Raw genomic sequence first — 13,070 nt, 5'->3', positions numbered from 1 at the left:
TCCTGTTCCACACAATACTGTGTAGTCTGTGCCTTATGTTATTGGACGTTCCAGTATGGAGCACATTTTATAATTAAACACACACTTAAAAAAGCATTTCAGCCTACCTCTTACTAAATGTACATATTCGGGTTGTTTACTATTAATCCAGACATCATGACTTAGCACTTCTGACCTCTTACATTCTGATTCGACAACACTAGGTCACAGATTTGAGGATAACCCTGGGGTGCGTCGGCACCTGGTGAAGAAGTCGTCCCGATGTCACATGAGCCGAACCAGCAACAGTTCTACGCCGCTGTCCAGCCTGAAGAAGAAGAAGAGGGCTTCGGAAAAGAAAACTCACGAGGTTTGCAGCGCGGTGACAGCCACGTTTTGTTTTGCTTACTTTTTTAATCACATGCAGTAGCATAGCTGGTGTTCTTTTCACTGTGTTATAGTTTTTGTTTTTTGTGCGTCAGCATGACAAAATGTGGTCCTGGAGACATATACTGTTGCAGGGACACAGTCAGATGTGAGTACTTTTGCACATGTGCTGGGGCTCACAGCCTCCTGATAGTTGTTTCTATGACTGTGAGTCTTCGATTTTATTATGATAGCATCATAAAGAAACTTCTTTGGTTCATGAGTGAACTTTCTTTAAATAGCTTGCTTTGTTAAGAATTCTACCCTTAAACAGTGTTAAATAATATTGTGTTGGCACAGTGGCAGAGATAAACAGTGACAACAACTGAGATTGTTACTGACATTTTTACTGTGTAATAAAGGTGCTACAGGGAAAATATCTTGTCCTTTAACTAATAAGTGATCCAAAGGCTGCTAGCAAGTTACAAAAGGAGACACTGTACAATGGCTTTACCTTTTTTGCCTCATATCAGATCGTACCTTAAATTCCGAATTAGTCCCCTCAGCCACAAAAGAATCCGGGTCACGGCACCAAGTATTAAATCCAGTTCTTGTGTATTCTCTTAATGGCAAAGAAAGACACGGCTCAAAGTGGTCTATTTATATACTTCCTCTACACGTCACGCACACTTTAAGTTTCAATCAAACACTACTTAGTTTCACTTTCTGCCTGCAGCTCATATTCTCTGCAAAAGCATGCAGTTTCCTGTCAGTACGTTTTGGCACAGACTGTACTCAGAGTTGGGCCTCTCTTATACATAAAACAATATAATCAGCAAATAAGTGCTAAGAATATATATTAAATACATGACACCACTAACATCTCCCTGCTGCTCTCCAAAAGTGATTATAAGAGATGGATGTAGCGTCTGTGGCTGAAATTATCATTTAATATGCAAGTGCCTTTAACCCGCATTGTTTTTAATTTCCAGCAGGGGGCATCTCCTCTAGCTACATAATGAAACTAATTTCCATAGAAGTCTATGGGAGAACAGCCCTTGTCTCGTGACCTGTGACTGAAGTAAACACCTTCCTCACGAGTTCATGGTTTCAAGTCTTGCTGATTATAACATGATGTTCTTTTTGTAAATAATGGTCTTCATTACAGTCAAAAAAGAAATTAAATCGAGGTATATTCAGTTAACAAGTTGCTATCATTTAAATGTCTCTTGTGTTCCAGTTTCTCGGTCAGACTGGTTCCTTTTTGAAAAAGCTGGTGCTTCTAGAATGACCTTTGCTAAGCAATAAGTTGTGTCACGATGGCTTTATCCATTTACAGTCTGTGTTTGAAAAAAGGTTGATGAAAGGATTGAGAAATAACCAACATGCAGATATAAACTGTAGACAAGCAAACCAAAACTAAAAGCTTGAAAAGGCGAAAATAGATCAGCAATGCTCAGGGGAATTGCAAAGTGGGGGATAATTTTGTGTATACTTTTCCCCTTTCTCACACACAATCCTAGTTAGTATTAGTATAAGTATTGAGCAGTAGAGCTTTAATTACAGGTCCCAAGTGTAGTCTTACTGTAGCTTAAGCACAAAGTGCATATTTGTTTCTTCTGAGTTTGACAGTCAAAAACAAAAATTGTGTTGCTCTGAGGAAAAAAGTCATTCTTTTTAAAAATGTAACAGATTGTCCCTCTAGACCACTTTATTCTTCATAGTTCTGTCCAAAGACAGCGAGTGCATGATGCACACAGCCTTTCTCTTAGCTGGTTGAGTGTGCTGTGTGCACTGTCTTCAATCATTATTTTATTCTTTCTCCGTGTATGTTTTGGTAAACAAACTGTATTGAAGATAGGAACTTGGAAAAGAAGTTGGGGGGATTTTCACAGCTTTAAATGCGTTCCAAGGAACTTGATCATGGATTATAAACAACGTGATAGACATGTTTTTCCCCACTGAGTTACACCCTCATAACACAGTTGTCAAACATATTCCAAAAGTAATCTTAGACAGGTACGTGTAACGGGTCAAGCGTGTGCTTTAGCGCTTATGTTTCTGCCCTGTTTTATCTCCAGTTGTTTGTGGAGCTGAACGAGCTGATTGTGGAGAAGGACCATGAAATGCGATGGAAGGAGCGCGCTCGCTGGATCAAGTTCGAGGAGGATGTGGACGATGAGACGGACCGCTGGGGAAAACCTCATGTGGCCTCGCTGTCCTTCCGCAGCTTGCTGGAGCTTCGCCGCACCATCACACATGGTAAAAAGCTCCTGTGTGTGTCCAGCAAGCATCACGTTATCAGTCATGCAGTTTATCGTATGTGCAGCTGAAATGAAATTCACAAACATAACTGTGATATGCAGAAAACCGCAAATTGTTTCCTGCTTTGTTTCAAGCTTGCTTAAAACTGTTTCTTCCCCTTAAGACTGAATAAAGTTGCAGCAGCGACTTGTTTGGGTTGGCCTTTCTTCTCTAGGTGCCATCCTATTGGACCTCGAACAGACCTCTCTGCCCGGCATCGCCCACCTGGTCGTGGAGACGATGATCATTTCCGATCAGATCAGAGCCGAGGATAGGCCCAACGTTCTTCGGGCCCTGCTTCTCAAACACAGGTCAGTAACCAGGCTGACACTAGCATTAGGCTGTGCCTGATTGAGTGCATCACCAATTCATAACATTATTTCCTGCGGTGGTAAACAGTGAAGAACCACAGTTCAAGGAGAAGATGTTTCAAGTTAATGGAAAAGAGATGAAAAATAAAAGCCGAGCAGAGCAGTGAATCAGAGAAATAAAAGTGATTGTTTTCCCCGATTGGTTTGCAGCAGTTTAATTATAAAGACTAGTTAAAATGCTAACACCACCTTCGATTTTTGTAACACAGGGTGTCATCCTGTGTGCTGCTGCTGCTTTATGTTTGTAGGCGTGTGTGCCAGTGTGTGCACTAGCTCTGACAGATAGAGAGCAGAAAAAAAGATGTGACTTGGTGTGTAAGTTTTTCCGAAAGTTCTCATTGTGTCAGGGGACACAGAAGAGCAAACCATTTAGCTTTCTTGAAATATTTGAAAGGAGTCTGGTTAAGGCTCTTTTTGACTTTGTGCCTGACCCTGAGTAAAGATCATATTAACATGTAACACACTCATGTTAAGAAAAGGTTGTTTAAGTGTTCTTTATGCGTTTGGATTTACAGTAGCTTAATGAGAATGTGCTTCCTTAACATGTTTATCTTGGGATCTTTGAGAAAAAAAGCTTCCTGTTTATCCCTTGACTTCTGTTTCATGAGATATTCCCTAAAATCAGTGAGATTTAGTTGGTTCTTTACCCATGTATTAACCAACCTGTCAATTTAGGGTACTGTGGATGCAGCTTTGTTTACATTCTGACCCTGGATTGTAGGTTTGGTCGTATGAAGAATTAGATCCAAGCCTTCCTGCTCATTAATCATTATCCCACAGAGGAGAGAAAAAAAAAATTCAACTCAGGGGAACTGAGCTGGGAATTTCCAAAAAGTGACATTTAACAAGACTTGGCTCATCAACTGCTGTACTTCCCCGGGTTGACTGAACTGCAAATGTCAAGACTGGGCTGTATCTGTACTGAGTGTTAAAGCCTGTGCTGTTAGACTTGGCGTTTGAGTCTTCGTTGTGTGGTCCTTCCTGGATGTTTGATCTTTGCCTTTGTTTAAGACCGTTGCTGATTCCTACGCACCGAGAGTGAAAAGGAGAGTGTAAAATTTATGTGTCCCCAAAATTCACTTTATAAATCCAGGCTTACTTTTTTCCTAAAAAACTATACGTGTTTTCATTTCAAATGTTTCCTGTTTCTTTCTAGCTGGCTCAGCTGTTATTTGAGCCGAGGAGTTTTCAGCGCTTTGCTTTTTTCTGCATTAGTAAGTCTAAGCCTGCCACTGCTGGATCGATGGTGTTGTTGGAAATTATTGGGTGTGATGCTGTTAAACCAGCGGAAGTGTATATGAGTAGATATGGGAAGGTGGTGGTAATCATAGGACACTAGAACGTGCTTTTCGTTGTCATAAATATTACTTTTTTGAATTTGGATTAACTAGCTATTCACAAAACACGTGAGGATATAGTTACTTACATCCTGTACCCAAGTCAAACAAATAAAAGCATGGAACTGTGACTCCAGTGCTCCCTGATATTGCCACTCATTGATTTGCCCTGGCATTGACACGACAGCTAAACTGTGATACACGTGGCCAATCGAATAGCGCTCTATAACACAGCGAATTACATTTTACAGTTACATAACTAGAGACTGGAAACAAGTCAAGTAAATGTTGGCTAAATTACCAGAGGAAAGACGAGCCCTGCCTGTCAGAAGTACATACAATGTTGCCATCTTACTCACAAAGCCTCCAATTAATATTAATAGAAACAAATCTAAATCCTGTTCTGCAGCTTATGATATTTAACTCAAGAGCTCCTGTGACTTTTGCTTTTCTAAAATGATGCTTTTGTACTTAGGTGGAAGTAGTATAGAAAATAAGATAAGGAAGACAAGCGCATTCCAGAACAACTTTTGAACTTGGAGTGAGACAGTTTTGTCAACTGGTGTTGAATTTTCCCTCACGCCTGTTATTGTTATACTTTACAAGGAGCTCAGAATGTCCCTTTTTCTCCTGACTGCATAGAACCTCAGTCCTGCCAGGTTCCCCCCTTTTTTTTAAGGCAGAATGGTACAGCCTGGATTTGAAGAAGAAGAATCTCTCCTGGATAATGGTGTGGTGACCTTAGTTAGACCCATGGATTATAGCGAACATGGCAACATTTGCAGTTCTTTTTTACATATTTTGCACACATGCTCACAAAGCGCCACAGCAGATGCACTCAGAAGAAGCAGGCCAGTGGACGTTCTTAGCAGCGGGCCTTCATGCATTCGTTCCACATTTCACTGCCTTTTCGCATAAATTCCCAGCATGTCACTGGCTGGTTCCACAGGGAAAAGAACACTCCGTCATTAGAGTCATCGCTAGGCTAAAAGATCAGATTTATGACGTGGAATAAAATCACACTGAAGTGCTGCTAGGATTTAGCTCATCGCTTACTCAGACCACTTTAAGGATCCTTTGGAAACGTTTTGTGTGCAATTGACTTCAGTGTCACACTTCGTTCTTTTGTCTTGGGGCGCTGTCTCTTCCAATTTGAGCGCAGTCTTATTGGACCATGTGGGCCTAATGAGTGAGGTGATGTCACCAGTGGACTGAACAGTGATGTAGTGAAACTTGGCCAGTTTGACATGCTTAAAAACTTGTCTTTAAGTGGGGTGAAATGTGCTTAACATCACACGCAAAGAAAGCAGAGAAAATAAGGGCTACAAAGGTCAGTCTCTGGCTCTTTTATTGATACCGTAATGCAAATATCACGTTAATGTGTCAACTCAGATTTTCCTGAAACCGCTTTCTGATTAGCTGCAAAGCGGTTTAATTTTGGAAGGATTTTGCTGATGACTTTTCTAAGATTTATGACCTCCACTGCAGCCGCATGAGGTAAAGATGGTCAACACATTAAATGAACAAAAGATGGATTAGGTGAATAAGAAGCACAGCTGTTTTGAGCATTTCTAGAATCCAGGTAATTCTGCAGCCCACTTAAAAATGATTAAGCTGTCCTTAGCATTAGGCAATTGAGCATGGATATTTTTGGCCTTGAAAACAGTAGTTATTAAATAATAGTAAAAGCAGCTGCACCTTCTGGAGGCTTTGAGTTAAGATTATATTTCTGATTCTTACCTTTGAAAAAGTGCTTGCAGAAGCACCCACTGGAATTTCAGGTCTTGTGAAAGTTCACGTAGGTATTTATTAATGTCATGGAAAAATGTTGACATTTACAAGACTGGACTTGCACCAAATTTGATTCAGACTATTTCCGTTGTTCTTATTCCCCTGAATGACCCTTATCATTTGGTATCACCAGTTCTTAGCTGTCTCCAGCTACGAGCAGGCTCGGGCAGTTAACACATTTCATTTTGGAGGTGCCGCCTCGTTGACAGAAGCGTGTTTCCGTTCTAAAGCAGCAACAAAAGTAAGCACAGTTGGGGGAGTTGTTGGTAGCATAATCCCATAACCTTCATCTCGAGTTCGACCACCTCCTTTTGAAGGTAACTTTCTTGGCCTTTCACTTTTACTCACTGACTTTTGTTTTCATTCACTGTCTGGTTAGATTTAGGCATTGAAATGTTACACCGGTAGTCTATTTTGTACCACCACAAGTACGAGTCTGCATAGGTTCAAGTGTTGGAGATAGGACCTGAAATCCCCATCTCAATGTCCAGCCTCCAGTTTCCTATCACTGTGCAGGCTTTTCCTTGCAGACAGTATAGGATGGCAGTTGCTGGCCATATCTATGGATGAGATAACAACTGCAACTGGCATTTCGAAATGAGAATGTATATAACAATTTGATAACTTTGATGATCTCTTAGCCCTTATTTGGCTCTCACATGAGATTGACTTTTGGGATTCAAATGAAATGAGTGGACGGGTATTGGTTGCTTATATCATCATTAGAATCTGCTCTCTTACTGTGACCCAAATCTCCTTCACAGCCTTGGTTGTGCTTTTGTGCGTTCTGCTAATTTGCAAAAGCCTCCATGTTAAGATGCTCATTGCTGTTTAATATTGTGATGTTAACTTTAATCACATTAACATTTTTTGCAGTTTAGTGACTATATTATATTGCAGGCATAGCTGGAAATTATACTTTGTATATATATATATATTTTTTTTTTGCAGCCATCTAAGCGATCACAAAAATCGTTTTCATCGCCACCACTCATCCAGCAGTCTTCATGGCAGCTACAACCACAACCACGTCCACGACACCAACCAGCCATTGGTGTCCGAAGAGCACGATGAGCACCACGAACACAAAGGACCCGTGTACGATCCCAAACAAGACGTTTTTGTTAGCCTGTTTGTAAGTTTTCTCTTCTCTCTTTAATGTGTTACACATTGTCAGTGTCTCTGTAGTTAACGTCATTTACACAGCTCATTTGATTTTTAAGAGGCTCCTGACAGAGATCTGAGAAATATGGGGTCTCGGCGATGAAACAATGTGACGTCGTTGAAACAGTGCAGGCAGACAGCGCGTTAAATTGGCTCTACCAAAGCCAAAGTGAGTGATTAAGTAGCTCTGACAAGATCCCACCGGGGTAATTGGACACAGCTATCTAAGTGGACGGAGATTAAAGGGATGCTGAGCTGTCTTGTTTTAGTTTATGGTTTGCATTAAGTTCTAAGAAGCACACAGTGAGCACAGATTTTGAACGTGGTTACACAAAATTCCTGATGTGAGGCCCGTGGCTCTCACTTTGGCCTTTGAGACGCTTCTTAACAAGGTCAGAGGTCATGTAAGTAGTTCTTGAAGTCGGAGAACGCAGGCCTCCCTGCGCCACATGTGTTGAGTTAAGTTCTTAGTCAGCGTACAGGTGCTTCTGGTTAAAGCATCTTGATATATTAGCTGCGAAAACTTGTTCCTCCTCAGCTTAAAATGTTGGCAAATTTAAACCAGCTTATTAAAAAATATTTTTGAGGCATAAAAAATGGTTTGAAATGAGATGTGACTGTTGATACCTACGTTCCCACAAATGTAAGAATAATGTCACATTATTAGCGCAGTTCTTTGTTATATCACATCACCCTGGCTAGCCAGTAATGTGGGTAATCTTTGTACTGTTCTTCCTCCAAGAAATCTCTCCACCCTCTGCCGGAGACTCATCCAGCCACAGCCAGATCTATGAAACTTCTCGCCAAGATTCCCAAAGACGCTGAGGCGGTCATTGTTTTAGTTGGTAAGCTTTGGGACAGAGTTTTTCTTTTCAGTTTTTATAAACCACTGGGAGAATAATGCTAATTTCTTGATTTGGCTGTGCCTCACAAACTGCCACTCTCAATATTTTTCTTGTGAAGTACATCAAATCAGTAAGCAGGTTTTTTTTATTTCTTTATTTTGTCCTGTTCTGTAAGGTTGTGTTGAATTTCTGGAGCAGCCGGCTATGGCCTTTGTCAGGCTGAGCGAGGCAGTCCTTCTGGAGTCGGTGCTTGAGGTTCCCGTCCCTGTTCGATTTATTTTCGTCCTTCTCGGTCCCAGTCAGTCCAACGTGGACTATCATGAAATTGGACGTTCTTTCTCCACTCTCATGTCAGACAAGGTAGCCTCCAAATCTTATTCTAAGGCTCTAAGGTGTGTAATTTTTTTTTACTAATAATGATAATCTGGTAAACCAAAATAGTTTTGAATCCTATAATATCTTTCCAGTGATAGAAAGTGGGGGTTAAAATTGGACAAGTCACACAGATTTCTAATTATCCTGCTTTTTCTGTCACGGCCATCCACTTCTGTTCTGGATTAGAACTTCCATGAGGTTGCCTACTTTGCTGATGACAGACAAGACCTCCTGAATGGCATCAATGAATTCCTGGACTACAGCATCGTGATTCCACCGTCAGACGTGGAGGGAAAAGACCTCCTGAAGACAGTGGCTGACTTCCAGAAACAGATGCTGCGGAAGAGAAAGGAAAGAGAGCTCAAGAAGCACAGCTCCTTAATTGGAGTAGAGTCAGAAATCAAAGGTAAAAAATAATGTACTTGAATTGTTCCAGACAGCACTGGTTCAGAAAAGGCTGGAAAACTTCAGTGAACAACTAGACACCTGGACACTTGAGACTTGTGTATTAGGGCTCAAATCAACAGAAGAAATGTGTCTAATCTATTCTCATGTCTTTTCTCTTCTGTAAGTTCTGATGTTTTCATAGAATCTATTGTAAATAGAAAAAATATAAAATTCATTCACTACCTTGTTTTTTGGAGGAAGAAATTATTAGATTTAGAAGAGCAAATGAATCGTTAAGTTATCAGCCAAATGCTAAAAAGCTTTGTTAGCAAGGAATGTGCATAGGCTATATAGACAGAAACCAATACAAGCTAATTAACAACCAAATAAAATACTAGAATTTTGCTTACAAAAGCTGGACTTCTTGGATGGCCTTTTCCAAAAGCAACCGGCAGCATAAATATGGTCAAATGGTCCATATCAGTAACTAGCATCATAAACAGCTAGCATCAATCGCTACGTATTTTAGCACCCACTGGTCAGTCACAGAAGTAATGAACTAATATTTGCAAAAAAAAAAAGCAGCAATAAAATTTAAGCATGGAAGATAAAGCACATAATTTACCCCCTGTACAGCTGTTATAAAGGAGACGTTTCTTTCTACTATAAAGTTGGACATTTTAAAATGAGGGTCAAAAAGAAATGACTCCCTTTTGGAGGTAACGTCAAGTGGCCAGTTGAAGAACTGCAGTGGTTTATTGTTTTTTACTCATGGATGGTCCGTGGATATTAGTTTGTTCATGCTGTGATGCCTGTATGAATGCCCACAGAGGTGAGTCCTGAGGAGGAGGAGGAGGGAGAACAGGAAGTGGATCCATTAAAGCGCTCAGGAATGCTGTTTGGAGGTTTGATCCACGACATCCGCAGGCGTTACCCGCAATATGTGAGCGACTTAAAAGACGCCCTGGACATGCAGTGCATTGCTGCTGTCATCTTCATCTATTTTGCCGCACTGTCACCCACTATTACCTTTGGAGGCCTCCTGGGTAATCAAAACTTACTTAAAATATATAGTCCATATTCTTTGATGTACTGCATCTAATTTGTCTATCTCTGTGTGGCTACTTCTACATACAGGAGAGAAAACAGAGGGCATGATGGGAGTGACTGAACTCATTGTTTCCACTGCAACTATCGGAGTTATATTCTCACTGCTTGCTGGACAACCCCTTCTCATCACTGGCTTCTCTGGACCCTTACTGGTGTTTGAAGAGGCCTTCTATAAGGTGACTTTTAACAAGACAATGACAACACAAAGCCTCCCTCTTCATATCATCCCATGTACTTTTTCTCTTGTCAGGTGATTAATCTGTCCTCTCACTCAGTTTTGTCAGGTCTACAACTTTGAGTACCTGACTGGTCGAGTGTGGATCGGCTTCTGGCTCATCTTCATCGTCCTGGTGATTGTGGCAGCAGAGGGTAGCTTCCTTGTCCGCTACATCTCACCTTTTACACAGGAGATTTTCGCTTTCCTCATCTCCCTCATCTTCATCTATGAGACTTTCTCTAAGCTCATCAAGGTAAGAATTTAAACAGTAATCAGTCCTGCAAATGCTAATAAAATCAGTCACATTGTATAGATTTACTCTTTCTTTTTTTTTCTTCCAGGTTTTTAAGGAACATCCACTGATGGCAGTGTATCCCACTGACGCCAGTGGGTCTCAAAATTTTGATGGTCCCATATACAACCAGCCTAACACTGCTCTTCTTTCTCTGGTGCTCATGATGGGCACTTTCTTTGTTGCATTCTTTCTCAGGAAGTTTCGAAACAGCCGGTTTTTAGGTGGCAAGGTAATAAACTTCCTTTAATCCTTTCAAACAAATCATATCATACTTCTCATGAGAATATAAATGGACTCTGTAGAGCATTTTTTATTACATCTAGTCTAAGTCTAAAGTGAATGGACTTCTTTATGTTTAATGGAGACAAGGGTGAAACCACTGCGATACCTTGCCCTCACCCTATCATATGATCTATTAAGGTCAGCTGACACGTGTTGTGAGTGGGGGTTGAGGCGCTTGGGAAGAGATCTCAAGACTGCATTGTAGGTGGCTGACAGTTGGTGTCATAACCCACCGCATCTGTTTAATTACGGTTGTACACAGGGCACATAGATGGCTTCTTTTACTCTTCTGTCAAGCCCGCTTTGTTGTCGAAAGAGTGACCTTTACCCTTTAGGTGAGGGTGTACAGTATAGTGCTGAGCTTTTGTCCTTGAGATAAACCAGTATTTGTCTGAAGCTGCAGCTGGGTCTAAAGTACAATGCTCATGATAGGGTGAGGGAAGGTGTCACAGTGGTTTCAGCCGAAACCTCTGGTGATGTTAAGGACCCACACCTTTTTTCACACCGTGGCTCAGGTGAGGTCAGCAACCCTCACTAAGGTTTAAATACCTCTCTGAAACTCTCTTCCATTTGGTTTTAGAAGTGACGACACCTCTTGAATGAGAAGTGAAACATCTTCTTGAAATTTAAATTTCATTTACTTTCTAAATAAATACATATTTTACTGTATATTTTAGAAACAGTATTGTTTAAACTTCATCCTCTGTGGCTTTTCTGCATGCTGTTACCACTAAATATTGTGGAAAGGTGTCCAAACCTCAGCAGGGATGTGTGACATGCTGTGAAAGAACAAGGGCCATATATGAAACATTGCTCTTTAGCACTCCTAGTGGAGGAAAACGTCAGCGTTTATGTCAGAAGGTTGATTCTGTCCATCTGGACAGAAATGTTTTGTCACTCATACAAATGTATTCTTCATTCGCAGTTGAATGCATAATGACTGTTATGCAACTGTACCATTTATAAGTTTGGGAAAACCTGCAGTGAGCTAAGACTGAATAACTCACTTGTTCCAGATGAACATTTCTGGCATTTCTGTACCTGGATGACAGAGCATGTATCAAGACTTCACAGTTTATATTTGAAGGTAAACTGTAGCTTAAGATGAGACGAGGCAGGTAGGCTGTGTGATTTCAGATCGTAAATATCTTTGTCTCTGCACTGAAACGGTTATGTGCAGTTATTCAGTGATGCAAATACGTTTTTAAGCTTCTGTTTTACAGACAAACTACTGCTGGCTAGTCTTGATAGCTAAAGTGGTTTGTTTTGATGAAAAAAGAGCAGATCAGTCATATAATTTATACTCATTCATATGAAAAGCAATTCAAATCAGCATTTTTCCACTCAACAGGAGGTTGTTCCCTTCTGCATGACTTCTTTTTACATAATCTTTGACTTATGCTCAAGTGATGTTTCTCTTTATGAGATCTGGGATGTATTTTCACTTTTAATTTAATGTTTGGTTTCTTGATATCCCCAGGCCAGAAGGATTATCGGTGACTTTGGCATCCCGATCTCAATCTTAGTTTCAGTACTGGTGGATTACGCCATTACTGACACTTACACACAGGTAGCGTCACTGCTAATCACAGAAATCCTGCACAGCAAGTGCAGACATTTTTCAAAAGCTCTAACACATTTTTCTTTTCAGTATTAAAAACAGATTTTTTTTTTCTCTCTTTTAGAAACTCAATGTGCCATCAGGTTTTTCTGTCACGTCTCCTGATAAGAGAGGTTGGTTTATCAGCCCCTTTGGTGACAAGAAGCCCTTCCCCACTTGGATGATGGGGGCGTCTGTTGTTCCTGCCCTGCTTGTGTTCATTCTTATTTTCATGGAAACTCAAATTACTTCGTACGTTCGCACGCCATGATTATATACAGTTGCAAAGAATTCTGTACATGTGCATGAAATATGTTCACTAAAATAAACATTTTATTGTTTTCGTCTTGTTCCTCCAACATCTTAGGTTGATAGTCAGTAAGAAGGAGCGTCGGCTGGTTAAAGGCTCCGGCTTCCATCTGGATCTCCTGCTCATTGTCATCCTGGGTGCCCTCTGCCCCCTTTTTGGCTTGCCGTGGCTCACGGCAGCCACTGTGCGCTCTGTCACTCATGTTAACGCGCTCACAGTGATGAGCAAGGCCACGGCTCCTGGAGAAAAGCCCATGATCCAGGAGGTGAAAGAGCAGAGGCTCACCGGACTTCTTGTGGCTGTGCTTGTTGGTAAGAGGAGAGGCAAGGATGGGAGT

General features: G+C 40.9%; 1 protein-coding gene across 5 annotated transcripts in view; it reads left to right on the top strand.

Annotated features, from left to right (window-relative positions):
* slc4a3 (solute carrier family 4 member 3) overlaps window positions 1–13,070 on the top strand; it is a 41,382-nt gene that overhangs the window by 17,722 nt on the left and 10,590 nt on the right. For all 5 annotated transcript variants that reach the window (XR_003269909.1, XM_026144039.1, XM_026144037.1 and 2 more), the window contains 14 exons: window positions 204–349; window positions 2,427–2,607; window positions 2,825–2,960; window positions 7,100–7,283; window positions 8,055–8,157; window positions 8,333–8,517; window positions 8,719–8,938; window positions 9,750–9,965; window positions 10,057–10,205; window positions 10,305–10,499; window positions 10,588–10,770; window positions 12,304–12,393; window positions 12,509–12,675; window positions 12,791–13,044. Coding sequence is in view for 4 of the 5 variants with exons in the window: in XM_026144039.1 (XP_025999824.1) it covers window positions 204–349; window positions 2,427–2,607; window positions 2,825–2,960; window positions 7,100–7,283; window positions 8,055–8,157; window positions 8,333–8,517; window positions 8,719–8,938; window positions 9,750–9,965; window positions 10,057–10,205; window positions 10,305–10,499; window positions 10,588–10,770; window positions 12,304–12,393; window positions 12,509–12,675; window positions 12,791–13,044 (2,409 nt within the window). In the remaining variant the exon portion in view is untranslated. The remainder of the gene's footprint in view (window positions 1–203; window positions 350–2,426; window positions 2,608–2,824; window positions 2,961–7,099; window positions 7,284–8,054; window positions 8,158–8,332; window positions 8,518–8,718; window positions 8,939–9,749; window positions 9,966–10,056; window positions 10,206–10,304; window positions 10,500–10,587; window positions 10,771–12,303; window positions 12,394–12,508; window positions 12,676–12,790; window positions 13,045–13,070) is intronic.

This window comes from Astatotilapia calliptera, chromosome 16 (genome assembly GCF_900246225.1).
Source record: "Astatotilapia calliptera chromosome 16, fAstCal1.2, whole genome shotgun sequence".
Taxonomy (NCBI): domain Eukaryota; kingdom Metazoa; phylum Chordata; class Actinopteri; order Cichliformes; family Cichlidae; genus Astatotilapia; species Astatotilapia calliptera.
This window is presented reverse-complemented; position numbering and strand designations above follow the sequence as displayed.